Source organism: Apium graveolens, chromosome 4 (genome assembly GCF_009905375.1).
Source record: "Apium graveolens cultivar Ventura chromosome 4, ASM990537v1, whole genome shotgun sequence".
In the NCBI taxonomy this organism is placed as follows: Eukaryota; Viridiplantae; Streptophyta; class Magnoliopsida; order Apiales; family Apiaceae; genus Apium; species Apium graveolens.
Window position 1 is genome coordinate 257354331 of NC_133650.1, and position 21713 is coordinate 257376043.

The window sequence follows — 21713 nt, forward strand, 5'->3', positions numbered from 1 at the left end:
AAATATCACTTTAAATAAAAAGATAATTTAAGTCTCCCAAATGAAAAATGAATAAGTTATGATATGAAATTAACCGAACCGAATAATGACCGATAATATAATGATTATCAAAAAATACTGATATTATCTGAAAATAAAATAAAATTCTTAACATCTGAAAATATTATTAGCTTGCAAATTATGATGCATTAATCAAATAATAATAAATAATAGTCCTCGGATAATAATAACCAAAAATTTACAGTAAATCAATAGTAAATCCAAACAAATAATTAAACGTCTTCCAACAATATTTCAGGGAGATAAACAATAATGAGATGACAACGACCTTCTATTGTTAATGAACTAATTTTTTTATTAAATAATTATAACTTCGGTGAAGGTCAAGTACAAGTAGGGAGTAATATAAGTACTAATTTAATGCATATTATTATATAAATACAGTTCGATTCGATGGTAAATTGGTTTAAGATAAAATCATAACTAAATCATAAATCTTGGTTTATTAAATTAAATGAACAAAATGACAAACCTCGTTTCCGTTTCGATTTGGATCGGTTAAAAATTAAATTAATTTTTATAATTTTTATGATTTAACGTGAACCATGAACACTTTGCTTATCACAGCGAGCTTAATTGTACTGCAATTGTTTTTATTTAATCAAGATAATACCGCTATAATTTTTGGTTTGCATTAACATTTAGTGATTAGTTTAAAGGAGTTGCTGCGATAGATTAATTAAATAGTAGTATAAAATATATTAAGGTAATATTTGTCAAGCACTGGCACATAGATAAGGTAAGGGTATGGTGCAGAATTAAAAATAGAAAGAAAATTAGCATGCTTTTCTTGACTTAGTTACCGACCCTTTCCTTGACACTTCCTACTTCATCAGGTCCACATATCAAAGCTTTGCATGTTCATGTTCTGAGTCCAAGTTCATAACAATATTTTTAATCCCTGCCCATCTCTGATCTCTATATATATAATAAACACACACTGTCACAAACATACATCTATTCGGAAACAGTAGGAGAGCAATTTGGTGGTGTTGGAGTTTAGATCACTTACATAAAATACAGAAAGACCGATCAAATTTATTGAGAGCGTGTTTTGATTTAATCATGTCAGATAAAGCAGCACCAACAAAGACCAAAAACTTGTTTCTAAAGTTTCTATCAAAGGCTGCATCAGCTCCTTTCAGTCCAAATAAAGAAAAGAGATCTTCACAGAAATCGCATACCGGAAAAGGCAGTAAGGCTCCTATAACATCGATTATTCCGGCTGATGCTCTCCGTAGTAGATCGAAAAACTCGAGCTTTGGAGCCCGTGAACCAACATCGCCAAAAATCTCGTGCATGGGAACAGTCAAGCACAGGAAGAAGTTATGCAGCATGCTAAGCAGTAAAAACTACGTGTTGCCACCGTTGGATCAACTTAATCTAATGGTTATGAATCATAACAACTCAAAGGTGGTGCAATCTGATATAGAAGGTGATGTGAAGAAAAAGAAGAAGCCTTTGGCCATGAAGAACATGTTTTCTAGAGTACCATCCGGACGAAGAAAGAGCAGTGATGCTCTCGCTAAGACGACTGATTATGTCAGTGATCATAGACCATCAGCCTCATCTACTTTGAGTCAGATGAGGCGGTTTTCGAGTAGTCGAACCTCGTTGAACAATTTTGATTGGACGGCAACGCAGATAGCTCCGGTGGATAATGAAGGACAAAAAGTTAAGATTAGTACGTGTACAGTGCCTAAGGTGATACTAGAATGTAAACAAGTGAATTTAGAACCAAGAAGGGATGTGAATCTATGGAAGAGAAGACCTATGGCTCAACCTAGTCCTCTTCAAATCCAAACCTAATTAGCTAGCTGAAATCTTGATCTTCTCCTTTATCTTCTAATCAGTTTCTTAAGAATTAGTTGTTAAATTTTCTTTATTATGCTTTGGTAATTTGTAATTGGTTAGTTTGGCACAAGTATATATTGTTGTACTTGATGAAATTAAAGCTTGATACTAGAATATTTCTTTGCTCTGCACATAAATGTTGAAATGCAATATAGTTTTGGGTCCTTTTCTTTTTGTGCTGGCGGTACTACAAAGGCCACAAAAACATCGAAATAGTTGCCTTTCGACGGCAGAACTTGGTTATTGCTGTTCTCCTTCCTATCAACTTCGCAACCAATAATATGAATATGTTGTAGTAGTATTCACACCTGGACCACAAAAGACTTTAAGTTAGTTTATGAGACAGATTTTAAAATGGGTCGGAGTGCTCGTACAGCATGCCCGGCCCTGACAATTAGCATTTAGCAGTGTGTTTTTCATAATCTCAAATGTATTGTACTAGTCTCTGCTGTCCGTGATTAGCACATGTATTTCCTATTTTAAGCGCAGATATATTTGAATCTGCCGAGTGAGAGGAAACTTTGAATTGAATATCGGAGAAAGTTTGGGTCATAGTGTAGATTACAATATAAACAAAAAGAAAGAGAGTGGAAAGTGATGAGTAAATTGTAGAAACTGAGATTGGACTCTGATAACGCGCGAGTCTTCAAAAAGTATGAGCACAATAAGTTGGAATTGTTGAAATGAGCTTGGGAATCCACAGACTATTCAAATCCATAAAGATATTGTATGTATCAAACTAGTCCAGTATCACTTTTCTATGCGAAGCACATTGTGCAAAAGATGCGCGGAACTAGAAGCACGAGGCAGCTACGCTAAGGAAGATGCTTTGTGGTAGATGCTCGGGGGACTCAGTAGTGGAGGACCTAGCAATGTCGTGGAAGGAGAAGAATCGAGTTTGAAGAAACTGGACTCACAAACAATCACATCGATCTCATTACCAGTATTGAAGGTATAGATGTATGATGCTAAACCGGTCACAACAGGAAGGAAACCAAATAGTAGTCCGAGAATGAACCCTTGAAAATCAATAAATCACAATTTATTCAATATTTAATCTACACTTCACTATATACTACAAGGAAAAAGGCTAAAAGGCACCGGTTAAAAAACGGTTGCTTTTACCTATAAACGACCGAAGTCGGTGGATTTTAATATAAAATCGACCGCTCTCCATCGGTGACTTTTAAGCAGGTCGAAATTGTTTTTTGCGGTGGAATTTATATAAAAACAACCGCTTGGATGGTGGCTTTTATTGGAAGTCAACTTTTCAGTTTTTTGTCTTGAATGTTTGGCGAAAATTTGAACCTCCCGCTCTTAATTTCTACTAAAATTTGAATTTCCCGCTTTTAGATTATAAGTCACTCAGATCGGTGGCTTTTATATGGCTTTGGATTAATTTATATCACCTGTTACTTTCTAATTTAGGTGACCAAAAATGGTTAAGAACCATTTAATCTCATTTCTATACAATTCTAACATGCGTAGCTTTATCAATTTAACAAACAACTATTCAGATGAAGAAAAGCAGGAGCAAGCTTAAAATAACATAATAGTCACCCCAATTACATTCATTCCCCACAAATCTAACAAAATCTCACAGAAGTACCAACATATTACATCAAGTTCAAGATGGTTTTGCATAGTTGGTTTAAAAGCACCATGTACCAAAAGTAACATAACCTTAACCTAAATTCTACTACTCATAAAGTGGACAATAGAACAAATTCGGGTCAAGGTCCTGCTCGTCATCCATCCCTAGTAAAAGCCTGGTATACTCCCCTGGAACCACTTCTGGCGTACCAGCCTATAGAGAACAAAAAGAAAAATGGCGTCAAGAAATTATTTCAGACTACTAAAATCAGATTTCATGACTTGATGTCATGCACAGTTAAAAAAGACAACCCCCTCCCTTTGTTTAGTTTTAGTAGACAAGGGAAAAAGAAATAAGACCTATTTTATGAAGCCATACTAAAGAAATAAGAAATAAAATATGTGCAAAAACCAGAGCTATAACAGATACTGTGACGGCCTCAACCCCGGGGTTAGGAGTTGACGTCATCAACAACAATAATAACAATTATAAATTAATCTAAAACATAACTACGACCCCTTTACCAAGACCTTTTCCAGGTTTAAGTATGACTCAGGTTACTCAACTAACACCACTCAAACTTACAGCAATCATCTCGACGCAGCTAACTTAACACAACAACTCAACAGACCACCCTTGGTCTAGCACAACCATCTCAGAGGAGTCCGACACGAAAGGAACTGGAACTCTGCCCGACTATCACCGAAGAATCTCCTAGGCATCTGCAATATATATATAAAACATTCTGCAAGGGTGAGCAATTGCTTGCTCAGCAGCACCACTATATGAATAACAAGTAAAACAGTTTAAAGTAAAACAGTTACAGAAACAGAATTCATAACTTGCCAGAAACATGTAAAACAATTATAAACTGGATATCAAAACTAGCATGCTCTGTAAAACAAGATCAACAGTCGTGTGCTGTGCATAAAAACCATAGTTCAATTTTTAGCATGCTATTCCATTTTCAAACCTTCCGTTCCACTACAGGAACCATAACCATCTGTCCCGTTACGGGGACCCAAAGCCATTTGTTCCATTACTGGAATCACCAAAAATCACAATCAAATATGTATTGGATGTTATTTAGGGACAGCTGATCAGGCCTCCACACCAATTATCTAGGATAGTTGGCCGGACTATCACACAAAATATCTAGGAAAGCTGATCGGGCTTTCATACAAAATCACCGGATCCGCAGAGACTAGCTAGGTCTCTGATTATCTATGTTGGACTAATCGGTTATGTAATGCGCGCAACCGAATTAGCCACTTACACAACGTTATCCAATATCTGATTCATTTTATCCAGTTTCAGAATCACTTTTACCTATCTCTTGTTAAAAATCAATTCTATCACAACACACTATTCAAAATCTCTTTTTCATTTTTAATCACACTTTAGAGATAGGTATTTTCAGAAGTTACTTTTCCCCAAAAACACATATTTAACAACATTTTCAAACACAGGGGATACGTAACTTAAAACATTTCTGTTCCATTACGAGAATAAAATATTTAGTTATTCACATATACTGAACTATAAAAGAATGGTCAGGGGTACTTTCCTTGCAAAGCGATACAACTATCTCTGATTGACCTTGAACCGATTCGGGACACTCAGCTTTATCGCTTTACTGTTTGACTATCCTGGATCCGACTTCAACGCCCAGGTCCTTCGCTTAGGAACCTCGCTGCGCTTGTCTACTGATCACTAGATTATCTTTAGTTCGATATCACTTTTTGAGTCCTTTGACTAATACCTACAGAGCCGAAATACCCTACGTTAGACGTCTAGGTATGCTTATGCTTGACATATCCTCGCTAACAACCTACCCATTTGATATCAATTCCCGACTCGTAATTACACATATTATAATAACACACACAACAATTAGGGTTCACATTCACGAAAAATAGGTTCGGGGTTCGTTTTCGGAAAAATACATATACCCATCATTTTACAAAAATTAGGGTTATTACTTTTTAGCAAAACAGTTCGCCACCACATACACTCAAATTTCGTATACAATATATATATGTTTATATATACTCGTTCGACGGCCCGGTAATTACTAGATACACTCCCGTATTTCCGTCGTTCTATTTCTCGAAAATTGGGCAGCACCTCCTTTATTTATCAGACTAACCCGTCGAACAAATCGACGTCAAATCAATCACACCCAAAACCAAACCAACTACAATCCAATTCCCAGCCACCGATTTCAGTCAACAACGTCAATTCACAACCAATCACACAATCCAACAACCATCATCACAATTCAATTAACGATACAGCTTTTTTTAATAATCATTTATTATTCGTATTTTTATATTTATTTATTTTAAAATAGTAGGACTCAGATAAAAATCATCATCGCCCACCGTCGGCTCGCCGAGGCTCATCGCCGACGGCGATAAAATTCGCGGGTTTCCGTTTATATCGGACATCCAATGCGAACTTCACCGATTATTACAAATTATTCTCATCCGAATAATTTATTTTCATCACGAATATCCAGAAATTTTATATATTCATTTTCTGCAAAAAAAAATCAATAAAAGAAATTCAGTCCAACAATAAAACTAAAATCACAGGGTAACATCACGCGCATACGCGCTGGGAACATGGAGGTCGCCTGACCGGACTCAGGCCGGCGGCAACCGGATAGAATAGAACCGACAACACAGAACCCGGTCTGAACACACACAACACGATACCCACACACATATCATCATACACACACACAGAGATTAATACATATACATATATATATGTACACAGCTGAATCAACCAACAATCAGAACCAACAGAAAGAGGATGGTCGAACTAATTACCGGGAAGAACAGAGCCGAAAACACGATGGCCGAAAGAGAAAGGAGAACGGCGGTAAACTCGCTGGAAGTAGAGAATGGGGCGGAGAGAAAAAAACAGAGAAGGAAGAGAGATTTGCGAGGGAGAAAACTAGAGAGATTAGAGAGAGAGATATGGGGGAGAGATCGAACAGAGAGAGTGAGGGATAAAGATGAGTGAACAGGGGGGCTGGGTTGTTTATTGTTTTTTTTTCTTTCCCTTGCTCAATTTGCAACACGTATGATTAACTTGCTGAAATGCTGACACGTGAAATTTGAGATAAATACAAAGGTTTAATGGGTTGTTTTGACCTGAAATTCGAAATTAAACGAACCGAGTCGCGATTAAAATAAACTCGGAAAAGCACAAAAATAGTTTTAAAATTTTCTAAAAATCCCGAAGTTAATAAAATAAAATTTCTCTAATTTTTAAAGTATTTTTGAAACGCAATTCGTACCCGCATTACACAATTAGTGAACTGAGCTGCACTTAAAACAAATTCAGAAAATTACAAAAATAGTCTTAAAATGTTACAAATATCCCGAAGTAAATAAAAACGTAAATTTCGAAATTTTAAAACAATTTTTGAAATGCAATTTATTCCCGGTTTTCTCAACTAAACGAATCGACGCGCGGGTGAAATTAATTCCGAAAATTCCCAAAATAATTTTAAAATTCTCAGAATAATACGAACTTAATAAAATATAGGTTTCATAATTTTTGAAGATTTTCATAATTAAATATGGATTTTTACCATTAAACACACCTAGAAAATCATTTAAAGATAAATAATTAATGAAATATTGATTTCTCAATTTTATAAATTTCTAAAAATAATTATTGAAATTATAAAGCCAATAAAATAATTTTAAAGACATTTCAAGTATTTACGCAAATAAATTTGCAATAAATCCACTTTTAAAAATGAAAACAATTCAGCATACTTAATAATTAATTACACGAACAATCCTGTATACCATAATCACCTATACAGATAAAATCCATAGCTGACAGAAGCTATACACATATATTATTCATTTAATAATTAGCATTTAAATAATATAAAAATACACGAGTCGTTATAGATACAGGTCATACAACTACAAGAAATAGAGATATCTGTGGAGTATAAACCACTTCTATGCAAATAATGACATGTTTTGAACACTGAGGCTCCAAATAACCTATACAATGTTAATTGCTATGCACGTTAATAGTAGCGTTTTCTACCAAATGTTAATGCATAAATTTATCACGTCAAAATACAGAGATTATAAGATAGCTAAATAGATCGCAAATATATACTTTATATATATAAATATTACCTCCACAATAACTTTTTCAAAGTTCTACATCACTTGATCAATAATCTCACTCGCAATCCTCATATATTGGTCCCATAATGATGATTGTTGTATCGGATCACCTTTGTCTGGAAAAGCTGCAGTGGCTGATTTCTCCATCATTTCATTAAGTTTGGCACGCGGCACTCGATCCATTCCCTCCAAAGACTTGACCATATTGGTCACCTCAGATAAAACCCTTCGAATAAGTAAGTAGGCGTCATCTGGAATGGCTGTTTGAGAGGCCTGAATGGACTGAGATGCCTTTAATCTAGCTGCCTCATCAGCTCCCAATAACTCCGATACAGTATTTCGAGGATACAGTACAAGCCTATTTTTCTTAGGCATTCTTGCCTTTATCAGAAGTTCCAAGTCTCGTTTTCTTTGGCTAGCGGGAGAAAGAGATGCCTCGGGGGCTGGTTGAGTACTGACCATGGCCTCTAAAGATTCCTGCATAATAAAATTTGCAAGAAATAGTCCAAACATAAAGTAAATAAAATATAATTAATATATATTTCAAACACAAGAAATAGTTCAAAGGACTGAATAAAGTGAGAAACAAACCATTATTTTTTTTATTGTTGGCCCGTCAATATTGTAGACATACTTAAAAAATTCCAGATCACTCATAGGTGTCTCCAAATTAGCATCCAACTCCTATAATATGTAGAAAATAAGTACCAACATTTCATTCAACAAATATTAAAGCAATAACCCTACCAAACACAATCTGTTCAATATTATTTTATACATATTTTATTTTATTTTAAAAAACTCTTACATATTCAATTTTATTATAAGTAAATGAGCATAAAGAGGTGTTAAAGTCTTAATGAAGACTAGAGATATATGAATGTTATGTTAAATACAAAAGGTTAGGCTTATATCACTCCATCTAACACAGCAAATTGTAGCCAAAAGGCTGAGTGAGTTCCTATTTCTAAAAACTAAAACTGACTTATTGCTAAATATATAAACGAGCAATGTATTTTTAATTCTCAAATTTTTTTTACATGAAGACTTATATTATCAAAATTTATAAATGAAGACTTAAAAAAATCTAGCTCCAAAAAAAAAATTAAAGGATGGGAAAAGATTATAGATAGCTTCTATCTAGCATCTTAAACAAAAACTCTCTCTCATTCTGTAACCACATCATGACTACTATTCATTTCTATGAAGAGTAGTTGGACTGTACTATGCAGAATTATAAAATCTATATTTAAAGCTCGTCTAACAGGAACTACAGCGTTATGGATTGAGATAGTTGATAGCGGTCATCTGTACCATCCTAAATTTACCACGATATTGCTAATTTATTTATCTCAATTTAGATTTAGCCATGTAACCACAACCAGTAAATGTTTTAGCATCCTTAAGAATGGCCTATGGCCTTTAAAATTTTATTATAATTTTATGGATGGAGTTAAACGAGGTCCAATTTGCATGACACTACTCCTACTGCAGCTTTAATATTTTCTTTTATATTTAACATAACATTCATCATTTAACTATACTTTAGATAACATGTGTGGCCTCTGCTATCAAGAAGATAAAGTCATTTTATTGTATTAGACAATTCACCCTTGTCTGGTATTCATCTAGGTTGTATATACACTACACTGACACCGCTTTCTCTTGTCCCATATAAATTGAATATGAATGTATACCATACAAGAGAGTAAAATAGAAGAAAATTAAACTAGCTTTTAGTTTAACTTTAAAATACTGAATACAAGACTATTTAAAATAAATTTAGACTACATGTTTTAATAACTACACTTAATACATCGCCACTACCTTATTTCTCTCTAATACTTCCTAAAAATACTCCAACATTCATAGACTGATTCTACTACTAATATAAGCTATTAATATTCAAAAATACTCCAGCTTATTTAAATAAAACATGTTTCGATTAATTCCCACATACTCCCCCTTAATCTAAGCACGTTTCTGCAGCTTCTTAATCCCTAACAATTCTCTCATCTTTTCATCTGCTATCAAGCAGATAAAGTATAGGATGTATCAGTCCGAGTTGGATATGTTGCCGTACTTTTCTTTTTTGCCCGTTTCTTGTTTTACAGAAAGGTGGAACTAGTTTATTGGACAAATAGGAAACTAGGAGGACTCATGATTTTACCTCAACCTGTATTGATCGGATATTATTTCTTTTTTCTAAGCACTCTAGTATATTTTTTGCTAAGCACTGTAGCCTTAATGCCACGATCAGTCTGCATTAACATGAAACAAAAGTCAGAATGTATAGCTACAAAATAAGAACAATAGCTATAGAATAAGGGTCCCGAGGATATAAATTATTGCACATCAGAAGGGATATAAATGTACATCAAAAGGGATCAGAATGTACCCATCTTCTCACACAAAAGGGAACAGCCCCACTTTTGTGATTAAAGTCCAACTTGGCACGATTTTTTTTCCCAATATCTGAAGCCTTCTTAAATTTATCGGTCCCCCAATGCCTAGTGATGCTTTCCCATGCACCCTCGTTAAAATAATATGGTTTCACTATAAGTCTAGTTGCATGAGTGTAGCCTAGACTTATGGCAATTTTCACTCTCTCATCCGCTCGACTTTTCTCCTTGCTAAGTAGTTGCTTCCAATTATTCTGAATATGAGCTTTAACATATCTGTCTCCTTCTTCGTTAGGACAATCATAATTGTAATAGACCTGCCAAAAAAATAAACACAATTCTTAGTATAAATTCAAACTCTAAATGTACCAACTAATAAGTATTTAAATACCCTGTAATCAATTGCACAACTATCCAGAAAAGCTTCTCTCGTTTTCCCGCTGGTATTTATGGTATCTTTGTCCCAAAGACATCGAACTATGGCCAACAGAGTCTTTTTGTAATGAGCCTCTACGATACTGTAAAAGTTAAAATATTAAAACAATCAGATAACAAATAACAAGTTCTGATAAAAAAAGATAACAAAGTTATATTACCATCCATCAATAAAGTGAACAGTTCCAAGTTTAACCCCGTTTATCGGTCTCTTATGAAAATCTCCTTGTGAAGCTTTTCGCTGGAGTCTCTCAACAAAGTGAACAGTTCCAAGTTAGAATGTAGGTTTACCACCATGCTTGAGTTGCTTTGCCTTTACCATTCCCATACATACCGGACATGCCAACTTTCCCTTAGTCGACCATCCGCTAATCATACCAAGTGCTGGAAAGTCATTAATTGTCCACATCAATGCTGCTTTCGTCGTGAAATTTGAACGTGATATCCTATCATATATTTCCACCCCGGTACACCACAACATCTTTAATTCATCAATCAGTGGTCGAAGATAAACATGAAAGTCTTTTGTCGGATCATTCGGTCCGGGAATGAGAAGAGGCATAAACATGTATGAAGCTTTGGTGCACATGGATGGTGGAAGATTGTAAACAACAATAATCACAGGCCACACTGTATATTCCCTTGCATGTGCGTCTGGAAAAGGATAAAATCCATCACTAGCAAGGCCTATTCGAACATTTCGTGTTTCTTTTGCAAATCGAGGAAATCTAAGATTGAATTGTTTCCATTCATCTCCATCAGCTGGATGACTTAATTGACCCTCATCTGCAGTTTTATCATGATGCCATGTCATACATTTGGCAGTCTTCTCGGACATAAATAATCGTTGCAGTCTCAATATAAGAGGAAAGTATCTCAAAATCTTCTTCGGAATCAACTTTTTCATAGAATCCTTCTGCACCTTGTATCGACCTTCATCACATATGTCACAATGTGTTTTATCACTATTTTCTTTGTAAAACAACATGCAATCATTCACGCAAGCATCAATTTTTTCGTATCACATGCTTAACCCACTTACTAACTTCTTCACATCATAGTATCTCATTGGAAACTTGTGATCTTCAGGCAACACTGATCCAATAAGTTCAAGTAGCTCATTGAATCCCTTATTACTACAACCATGTCTGTGTTTAAACTTAAGTAGCTTACTCACAAATGATAATTTTGTGAAACTTGTACAATTTGGATAAAGTGGTTCAGAAGCACTGTCAAGCATCCTATAAAAACTTTTTGCGGTTGTATTTGGTTCTTCATGCATATTCTCAAAATTATTATTTGTCTCGGCAAAATCTCCAAGCATTTCACGTGCATCATAAAAATCATCACCCGTATTATCAACGTTCATGGAACTCGTTCCAATGTCAACCCGTGATCTAGCATTCTTCTCGTGAAAATACTTGTATAAGCGGGCATGATGCCATATCGATATAAATATAATATCACATCATCGGGACTTTTTATGTAATAATTTCCACAATCATTACATGGACATCTTATTCTCCCCCTTGAATCATCCATATTTGCAACGACATATTTAATGAAATCATCCACACCAATGTTGTACTCTTCCGTTATATTTTTACGCGCATCAAATCGACGATTCATCCAACTACGATCCGACGTCATCTACAAGGTTCATAGATAGTATAATTAATAACTTACTAATTAACAAAAACTTACCTAAATAAATTCACTATGTGTACAAGATATTTAGTGACAACAAATGAACAACAATTATAGTAATTTTTAAACACTACAATAAAATATTAAATCCCATCTTATACATTAACAACTAAAATTTAACATTTCATTTAAATTATATCAATTAATATTTCATGTATGTGAGAAATCAACAAACAATAATCATGATAATTAAAGTATGAGTAGTTTAGAAATGGAACTTACTTGACATGAAATTAGAATGAGCTTGAAGGAGAAGAAATATGATAGAAAATAAGGCAAGATGGGAGGAAGAGGAAAGTATGGACATAAACGCAGAGGAGAGGATGAGGCGGTAGCTTTAATTCTTTTTTATAAAATCCACCGCCGGCGGTCGTTTTTATATAATCCACTATATGCAGTCGCTTTTATAAATTCGACCGTTAACGGTCGTTTCTATTACCACAACCGTTGCAGGCACAATTATTTTTTTATTTTTTAAAAAATTAAAAGCCACCGCTCGGTCACTTTTATTTTCTAATTTTTTCTTTACTTTGGCGGCAAATTTCTCGCCTATTCTTGAAACTATAAAATTGACCGCGACAAGGTGGCGGTTGCTTTTCTTAGCAAAAGCCACGGATAAAAGCCACCGCCAACAAAATCCACCATATGCGATCGCTTTTATACGTAAGTGAGAGGAAGATAAGGTTGACCTTAAAAGCCACCGTTTTCGGTGGAATTTATAGTTGGTCGCTTTTATTTGGTCGCTTTTACTCTTTTTTCTTGTAGTGATAATAATCGCAGAATGGAGTATAATTTAGTTCAACGGTTATTCCTTAATTACTAAATTGTTAAATTACTAGACTTAGAGTACTTATACTACTAAACTACGACCACAACTTATCTTATTATTAAAAAATAAACAAATAATAGTATATATCCGCTAAACTACTAAATTCTTAAACTACGGAAAATAGTTTACTTATCGTACTAAACTACGAAAACTACGACCACATGTTAATCAATTATTTTTATTATAAATTTATAATTATCGTATATTTATGTAAATATTTTAAAATTATAATATCAAGGGATAAATGAAATTTTTAAAAAATAATGAGAACCCGTGCATCACACCGGATTTAAGTTAAGTTAATACTAATTAATTATGAAATACAGTATAACAAAGGATCTGTTGATTGCACGTGTGTAAAATATTATGGATCAATCAGTAATGACAATAAAAATTCAAACAAAAAATTTACAATTAACCGGGAAAAGCATACGTAGTGGACTGTGGATATAGTAAACTAAGTTTTAAAAAAAAGCCGCGCATTTCCTTAAGAGTCCAAAGGTTGCGTCTCCTCGCGATGAGACGCGCGGCATCTCCGTGCATCATATATATATATATGCAAACATTGAACAATTTTATTAAACAATTTACTTCATATCCAAAAACAAACATTACTAGTAGTAGGCATTCAGACACACACACACAATATGGAAGATATAGAATACAGTTGGGGAGTTGGATCAGTGGTGATAATGCTGGTGGTTGCGAGTTGTCTTTTCTTTGCGCCGCTACTGATGACTGCACTTACACCGCCTCCTATTTACATCTTTCTCTTGGTCGCCATTTTCTTAGCTGCCATTCTCGTGTACATGTCGAATGCATCTTATGATTAGAGAAGATGTAAAATTTCTAGATAGTTTCCTGTCTCTTCACATATATTTTGGAAGGAGCCAATCTTTTTTCGAAGAAAATGTTGTTATATTCTTTGTTTTTCCAACAATGGTTTTGATTGAAATTGGTTTGTAAGAGAATTTGTACTCGTGGACGATATTATCACCTGAAATGTTATATGTTTTAAAGTGGTACAATAGATGCTCTTGTTTAAATAGAGAACATGCTATTGCGCCGTTTAAAATTTAAATATTAACTTGACAGGATGAATGTTATAAATTTGGCTGTACTGCTAAAAAAACAGGGGATAAATTTACAGTGGTACCATGCAAAAATGCAGCAAAACAACAGTTAAAAATGTAAAAGCTAATGCGAATGAGAACTCCAGAATATCTGGAAATAAAAATTGCTAGTTCCAGTTACAAGCTCTCAGATTAGAAGCCAAATATTACATACAGACTCCGAGCAAATAAAGAATCAATCACCAGAAGAAAATGCTCCTGAAAGCATACAATGCTTTCACAAGTTTTATTCAAGGGGTTGTTTGGATCATTAGATTTCAACCCGGTTAAAGGGAATGAGAATGAAGTTCTAATATATTTTTGTACTGAAATTTTATTCACCTTCTCGTTAACCGGGTTGAAATCCCATGATCCAAACGTGCACTTAAGTTTCGACATAGTAGGCCAATTAATGGCGTCTAGGGGCGGTGTGAACAACTTTAGTTTTGTAATAATTGCATATCTTTTATATGTTTCAAAAATAATTTTTGGGGCAATTTTGGGATCTCTAGCATTTTCCGCTTGAAGCACTAAAATTTTTAGAAAAATTGACCATAAAATGGAAAATTAATGTCATGCAGAGCACAGATTCGAAAATTTATATAGCCTAGCAACGTATGCTTCCTTCACTTGACCATTTACCATACGGAAGCAAGGTATATTCAGAAAAAATTCTGAAAGTGAAACTTAAAAAATATCTTGGAAGTAACTTTGTTTGGTTAACAAGAGCCACACATGAATGATCAAAGGTGTGGATATAATCACCAGATTTTCATTCCCTCCTCATCTTCTTCTTCCATTTCCACACAAATCTTGAACAAGTAGCTTCTCTGTTAGCTCTCATGGCAACTTTTACAACCTTCCTATCTAAGCCTCCTACAAATCTTTTATACTCCTCTCCCACCAGAATCACCCCTTTACAGCTCCAACACAGCCTCAATATATCTCTGTTTACTAAATTTAGAAATCAGTCTTTTACAAAAGCACACAAACAACCGCTCTTTATTACAAGTGCTGTTGTGTCACCCAAGGAAAAAGATGTATCAAATACTGATGAAAGAGTTAAGCAAATACACAGCATCGATGATTTCGATGAAGCTCTTCGAGCAGCCAAAGACAAGCTAGTTGTGGTTGAATATGCAGCTAGTACAAGCTACCACAGCCGTAAAATCTACCCTTTTATGGTTGATTTGAGCCGGACATGCAACGACGTCGAGTTTTTACTAGTCATGGGAGATGAAAATGAGAAGACTAAGGAGCTTTGCAAGAGGGAGAAAATTGAGAAAGTTCCACACTTTAGTTTTTACAAGAGTATGGAGATTATTCATGAGGAAGAAGGGATTGGACCCGATGAGCTGGTGGGAGACGTGTTGTATTATGGTGATAACCATTCAGCTGTCGTGCAACTTCACTCTAGAGAAGATGTGGAGAAACTGATTGAAGATCACAAGGTTGATCATCAACTGATTGTTCTTGATGTAGGGTTGAAGCATTGTGGACCGTGTGTTAAGGTTTATCCAACGGTGTTGAAGTTGTCGAGACAAATGGTTGATACGGTTGTGTTTGCGAGAATGAATGGAGATGAGAATGATAGTTGCATGCAGTTTTTGAAGGATATGAATGTGATTGAGGTGCCTACTTTTTTGTTCATTAGAGATGGTGAGATTTGTGGGAGATATGTTGGTTCTGGTAAAGGTGAGCTTATCGGAGAAATTCTTAGATACCAAGGAGTTCGCGTCACTTATTAGATACAGATCATCAATCCTTGTCTGATGATTTTCAACAAACTATTGTAGAAGCATTGTACTAAAACCCTTTGTTTGATATATTATTAAAAACAAATGAATGTAGTTTATAACCGGGGTTTGAAATACCTAATATTGCAGTGATAAGATGCAGAAAATTTGTAGCAGTTCTCTATATTATTACTGGGGAAATTTGTAGCATTCGCTGCATATACTAAATCAAAGAGTAATATTTCATTCTTCTCCTTCAGTTTGCATTTGGTTTTGGTAGATTAATTAATAATTTATCAACTTGGCACGAATTTTTAGAGCATGAAAGTGGCAACTGTTTAACATCTCCCTCCAAACTGAAGAAAGGGTTATGCATCATTAGGTAGATAAAGACTCCGGGTATGAAACTATGAATTCAACTGTAACACCTTACTTCATTTAAATGGTTTAAAGTTTTAAGTGTTTTTTAAGCACAAGTCTACCAATCAGTTGGGGGATTTTGAATTTGCCTTGATGGATTACCTAACAATTATGAATGCATTAGACCCGTGTTCTCCTCATTGATCCTGTTCTATAAAGTTCCCAGAAAGCTTCTCTCTTCAATATAGACTTACTGCTTTGGATCCAGGGAGGGCCTTAAATAGATCGTGCATCACTTGGTAATTCCTATTTTTCCTTGTTTGAATCAATATTGGGTCTATTCATTCTCTACTTGGCTTCCCATTTCTTAAACAGTCACAGACAACTGTAAATTACAGTGAATTATGAAGTCGGCTGGGTTCTATGATTGTAGCTGTACTGAATTAATTAAAAAAAACAAGATTAGTGAACCCCCCAACTGTCTAAGATGGGTCATTGACATATTGGTTCCCAGTAATTTCTTCTTTTTTCTGGCTACTTCCCTCAAGCTTTAAGATCATTGATAGACTGAAAATTACTCTTTTATGTATAATAAAACACAAATCGATGTTATTACTGTTTCATCCCTTTGATCTCACAAAACAAGTAAAACAAGCAATGAATGGAATGGAAGTTTATTACATAGTTGATTAGGTTCCTGGAAATAAAACTCGTATCTGTTAGCTAACTCATCTCGAGCAAGATCTGAAGTCAGAAGCAAGCCCAAGCCCTGTTTCTTTCTCTCAAGTTGAATATAAATGGTGCAAAAGTATATTGGCTCTACTCGGTTCAGTTACACAATTCACATCACTAGTTTCATTCTTGCCATTTAAAGAGATACTCGCCTTTCCAAGGTGTCACCGTATGTCCATATCAGGGTTGAACTGAAGAAAGTGATGTTCATTGTCAACGTAATTTACCATTACACGGCATGAACATGCACCACCACTTTAAACGAAATGCAAAGAAGTAACCACATGACAACAGCATCAAAAAAGAACTAGAAATCATATTACTGTTTCATTCAACTTTGAAACATGCCTGAAAATTTAATGTGTTATATCAGTAAAAGCTAAAACACATGGTGGAACTTGTGAACTATGTTATGGTTGTGCAAATTTAAATGCTGGAAGAACCATACTTTCATTACATCTATTAATCTTATTGTCTTACAACTTTTACTACAAAAAAAAGTCTAAAGTTCGAAGAAAAATCTATAGTTACCTCTCCAACCAATTACTAATCCTGGTACACATTCAATCTCCCATCTTTGTCTGCACATAACTACCAATCTACTACTATCTCCCTAGCCATACTGATTGTGACTGTGCCCCTTTAAATAACAGTAGCAAGTAATGCTACTACATTTATGCTATCTTCTAAATTGCCATTTACAAAGTTTCCAGCTAAAAATTTAACTACTTGTTTCAAGATATTGAGACAACCTTAATCCTGAAACACCAGTAAACTGCTTTTATGGCTGCACCCTCGAGTAAATCATCTTCTAATGCTCAGTCTGTCGGTAATGATACTGTCATCAAAATCAACAGCCACAGTAGTGAAACTGAAATTACCTCCACCAAAAGTTTGCCAGACAGTTTCATTAACAATGTCAAGAACAGTGATTTTGTAACTGAATCCCCTGCTGCTCCACGATCACCCAAGGATGTCAGAGTTTTCTTTAGTGAGAACCTGCGGCGACGATACAGTGGTAGCAACCACAGTGGTGGGAGTGGCTTTGGGGAAAGGGAGGAGGTGGTTGCTTGCAATTCAAACAAGTGGTTTAATAGAGATTCTCAACTTATGCGTATGAAGAGTAAGTCGAGGCTATTGGATCCACCAGAGCAAGATAGCAAAGCTAAGAATCTCATGAAGTCTGGATACATAGGGCAGGGAAGTGAGTTCGATGATGATGACCCTTTTTTGGAGGAGGATTTTCCAGAAGAGTTTAAGAAGAGGAATTTTAGTAACTGGGCTGTCATTCAGCTTTCTATGTTGATTTTAATCATCACTGCTTTGGTATGTAGCCTTTTTGTTAATTTTTTTGAGAAGAACAGAATGTTTGGACTTGAATTGTGGAAATGGGGTTTACTGCTATTGGTTTTGATATGTGGGAGACTGGTTGCTGGTTGGGGGATTCGCGTGGTTGTGTTTTTCATTGAGCTAAATTTAATGTTGCGAAAACGTGTTCTTTATTTTGTTTATGGGTTAAGGAATGCTGTTAAAAATTGTATCTGGTTGGCCTTGGTTTTGATCGCGTGGAGAAGCATTTTGGTCGAGAGAGTTGCGAATTTGGCTCATGGTAAGGTCTTGAGTTATGTGACTAGGACTTGGGTTTGTTTACTGGTTGGAACTTTGATATGGCTTGCAAAGACGCTGCTTGTTAAGGTGCTTGCTTCATCTTTTCATGTTAGTACGTTTTTTGATCGTATTCAGGATGCTTTGTTTAGTCAGTACGTGATTGAGACCCTCTCGGGGCCACCCATAATTGAGATTCAACAAGCAAGGGAAGAAGAGGAGCAGATCATGTCTGAGACTGCTGGAGCTAATGTGCCTTGTGAACTCAGGTCAAATGGTTTCCCGAGGAGTGGGAAACTGAATGGGACTACTAAAAGCCCTGGATATTTGACTACTGGAAAAAGCTTTACCTCTGTTAAAAGCTCTAGATTTTCCACAGTCTTGGCTGTGAAGGAAAATGAGGGTATTACTATTAATCACTTGCACAGGTTGAATCAAAAGAATATATCAGCTTGGAACATGAAGCGATTGATAAATATTGTCCGGAAAAGTACTTTGACAACTTTAGATGAGCAAATACAGGGCTTCACTGGTGAGGATGAGACCGCACTGCAGATCAGGAGTGAAATTCAAGCTAAACAAGCAGCCAAGAAGATCTTCTGCAATGTGGCTAAGCCAGGATCAAAGTAAGTTCTTTTCATTATGTTTGTAGAAGATCATAGTGGACATTGCATATAGTTTGCTTACTTGAATAGTAGAGCTTTGGATATTCTGCTTCGCTACATGTTTTGATACAATTCTTTATTTTCGCTTTAAAACTCAATAGCTTATCTTCTTGTTCACAGGCACATATATCAAGACGATTTGATGCAATTTATGAGAGACGACGAAGCAGTGAAGACAATAAGTCTATTTGAAGAGGCAAGTGAAACAAGAGGAATTAGCAGGAGAGCTCTAAAGAATTGGGTGGTAATATTTTTATTCATGCACACTTCAAAAACATGACCATCTGTTTTCTTTTTCTGGTATACCTTGTTATGTGTCTTACCTTATATTATTGGAAATGGGGCGATGATACGTAGGATAGGGGCCTATGATATTTTTGCTTTGTACAATTTTCTCTATTCTTTATCTGCAACTATAAGACCATAGTATACATCTAATTCTCGCTCGTCAATAGGCATGCCTTTTAACAATTAACGTATAAATGTGTTATTTCCTTCAGCTTCTTCTTAGGAGTCACTTGCTGATCCACTCCAGCATTTGATAATTGTACTTGGTTTAAATTTACCTTAGTATGCTTCACTGCAAATTTTCTACAGGTATGTGCATTCAGAGAGCGAAGAGCTTTGGCGTTTTCCCTGAATGATACCAAAACAGCTGTAAACAAACTACAAAGAATGCTGGACATCTTTGTAGGAATACTTATAGTGATTGTGTGGCTTCTAATACTCAAAGTAGCAAGTATTCAGTTCTTTGTCTTTCTGAGCTCCCAGTTAATTCTAGTTGCATTTGTGTTTGGAAACACATGCAAGGCAATGTTTGAAGGCATCGTTTTCCTATTTGTGATGCATCCATTTGATATTGGTGATCGTTGTGAGGTTGACGGTATTCAGGTAAAGTTAGATGGCTACTCAATAGTCAATAGCAATATGCATGAGGCTGTAATCTCATTTTTCTTTTTGTTTCTGTATCTGGTTTCAGTTAATCGTTGAAGAGATGAATATATTAACTACAATTTTTCTGAGGTACGATAACCAAAAGATCAGTTATCCCAACAGCGTATTAGCAACCAAGCCCATCAGTAATTACTACCGAAGTCCAGATATGGGAGATGCCATTGATTTCTGTATCCACATTTCGACTCCTGTAGAAAAGATTGGTACGATGAAAGAGAAGATCACTAGGTATATTGCCCTAAACGGAAGGTCTTAAATATTTAAGAATTCCTAGTCGTGTCCGACTAATATTTTATTGCCTCTGCAGCTATATTGAAAAGAAGAGTGATCACTGGCATCCAGCTCCACTGATCGTTCTGCGTGACATGGAGGACTTGAACAGGCTAAAGATATCATTATGGCCTTCGCATCGAATGAATTTTCAGGACATGGGTGAAAGGTGGGTAAGGAGAGCCCTTCTTGTCGAAGAGATGATCAAAATTTTTAGAGAGCTTGACATTGAATATCGCATGCTTCCACTTGACATGAATGTGCGGAACATGCCAGCTACGGTCTCCAACAGGCTACCCTCCAATTGGACATCTTGTGCGGACTAATCGGAAAGCCTTCAATAAGACTGAATCCTATCTATCTATTAAATATTTAAGTAATTTTTTTTGTTGTAATTTCCAGGGAAGACCTAAAGAACTTATACAAGCTGTGTAAAGCTTAAACATCCCAGACTTGCAAAAACTTTCCTCTCTTCACAAAACTTCAGTAAATTACTGTAACACTAGCATGTTACCAGATGAAGAGTATGACTCCCACCATTAGCAAAATAACAGCAGCTTTGCCACAACACTCTTTTGAAAAGAAGTTTTTGAATTGTGCTATTAGCAAAAAAAAACCCAACAAACTTACCATTTTTTTGCAATTTAACCAATCAACTTTTATTTTCCCAATTAACCCCAACAAACTTTATCAAATTTTGAAAATTTGAACAAAAGTAACCAAGGTTAAATATAAAAATCCAATAGGTAATTTTTAGTTATTTATTTATTATTTTTATGCCTCTGGTTGCCAAATATAGTGTATAGTCAGCACTTTCACGGGTCACAAGTCACTCGATTCTCATAGATATGACTTTGCGGACGTAAACAAGCAGTAAGGTTTTTCATCATCAAGTTAGTCCATGTAAGGTTTGTTTCTCCAACCTCTAAATCTGGTCCATTAAATAATAAAAGTTATTTTGTTGATATTCTAAAATTTTTAATGGTTGCGATTATCTAATTATGCATACACATATAATGATAGTGTTAAATGTCATTATTTTAAGAAATTTGGACATGATCATAACAAAGCAAAACATCATTTTTATTATACATCATAAGCTACTAATTTCATGTCAAATCAGCATATGTTTTTTATATAATATTCTGTTATTGCAAGATATATTTGACACCTTCCCGTCACTTCATAATTAACCGTCTTAGTTTAGAGTTACGAACTTATAAGTTAAT

At 35.1% G+C, this 21713-nt stretch overlaps 3 protein-coding genes across 3 annotated transcripts; all 3 read left to right on the forward strand.

The window, feature by feature from the left end:
* The first annotated feature begins 1125 nt into the window (after positions 1-1125).
* Positions 1126-1869, forward strand: LOC141719539 (uncharacterized protein At1g76070-like). The gene has a single exon (XM_074521918.1). It carries the CDS (start codon positions 1126-1128, stop codon positions 1867-1869), a length of 744 nt encoding a protein of 247 aa, XP_074378019.1.
* Positions 1870-14904: 13035 nt separating this feature from the next.
* Positions 14905-16157, forward strand: LOC141720858 (thioredoxin-like protein CDSP32, chloroplastic). Its single transcript, XM_074523507.1, has one exon. It carries the CDS (start codon positions 15005-15007, stop codon positions 15908-15910), a length of 906 nt encoding a protein of 301 aa, XP_074379608.1. The 5' UTR covers positions 14905-15004; the 3' UTR covers positions 15911-16157.
* Positions 16158-17544: 1387 nt separating this feature from the next.
* LOC141720859 (mechanosensitive ion channel protein 6-like) lies at positions 17545-21175 on the forward strand. Its single transcript, XM_074523508.1, has 5 exons — positions 17545-19221; positions 19381-19504; positions 19858-20151; positions 20240-20442; positions 20522-21175. The coding sequence occupies exons 1-5, from the start codon at positions 17774-17776 to the stop codon at positions 20808-20810; spliced, it is 2358 nt and encodes a 785-aa protein (XP_074379609.1). The 5' UTR covers positions 17545-17773; the 3' UTR covers positions 20811-21175.
* The last annotated feature ends 538 nt before the right edge of the window (positions 21176-21713 follow it).

What these genes read in the sequence shown, in the direction of transcription:
- LOC141720858 (XM_074523507.1), top strand. Translation starts at nt 15,005, where the DNA reads ATGGCAACTTTTACAACCTTCCTATCTAAGCCTCCTACAAATCTTTTA.
- LOC141720859 (XM_074523508.1), top strand. Translation starts at nt 17,774, where the DNA reads ATGGCTGCACCCTCGAGTAAATCATCTTCTAATGCTCAGTCTGTCGGT. An exon ending in GAGCTCTAAAGAATTGGGTG is followed by an intron (nt 19,505 to 19,857) that starts GTAATATTTTTA and finishes AATTTTCTACAG; the next exon opens with GTATGTGCATTCAGAGAGCG. An exon ending in ATGAAAGAGAAGATCACTAG is followed by an intron (nt 20,443 to 20,521) that starts GTATATTGCCCT and finishes TTGCCTCTGCAG; the next exon opens with CTATATTGAAAAGAAGAGTG.
- LOC141719539 (XM_074521918.1), top strand. Translation starts at nt 1,126, where the DNA reads ATGTCAGATAAAGCAGCACCAACAAAGACCAAAAACTTGTTTCTAAAG.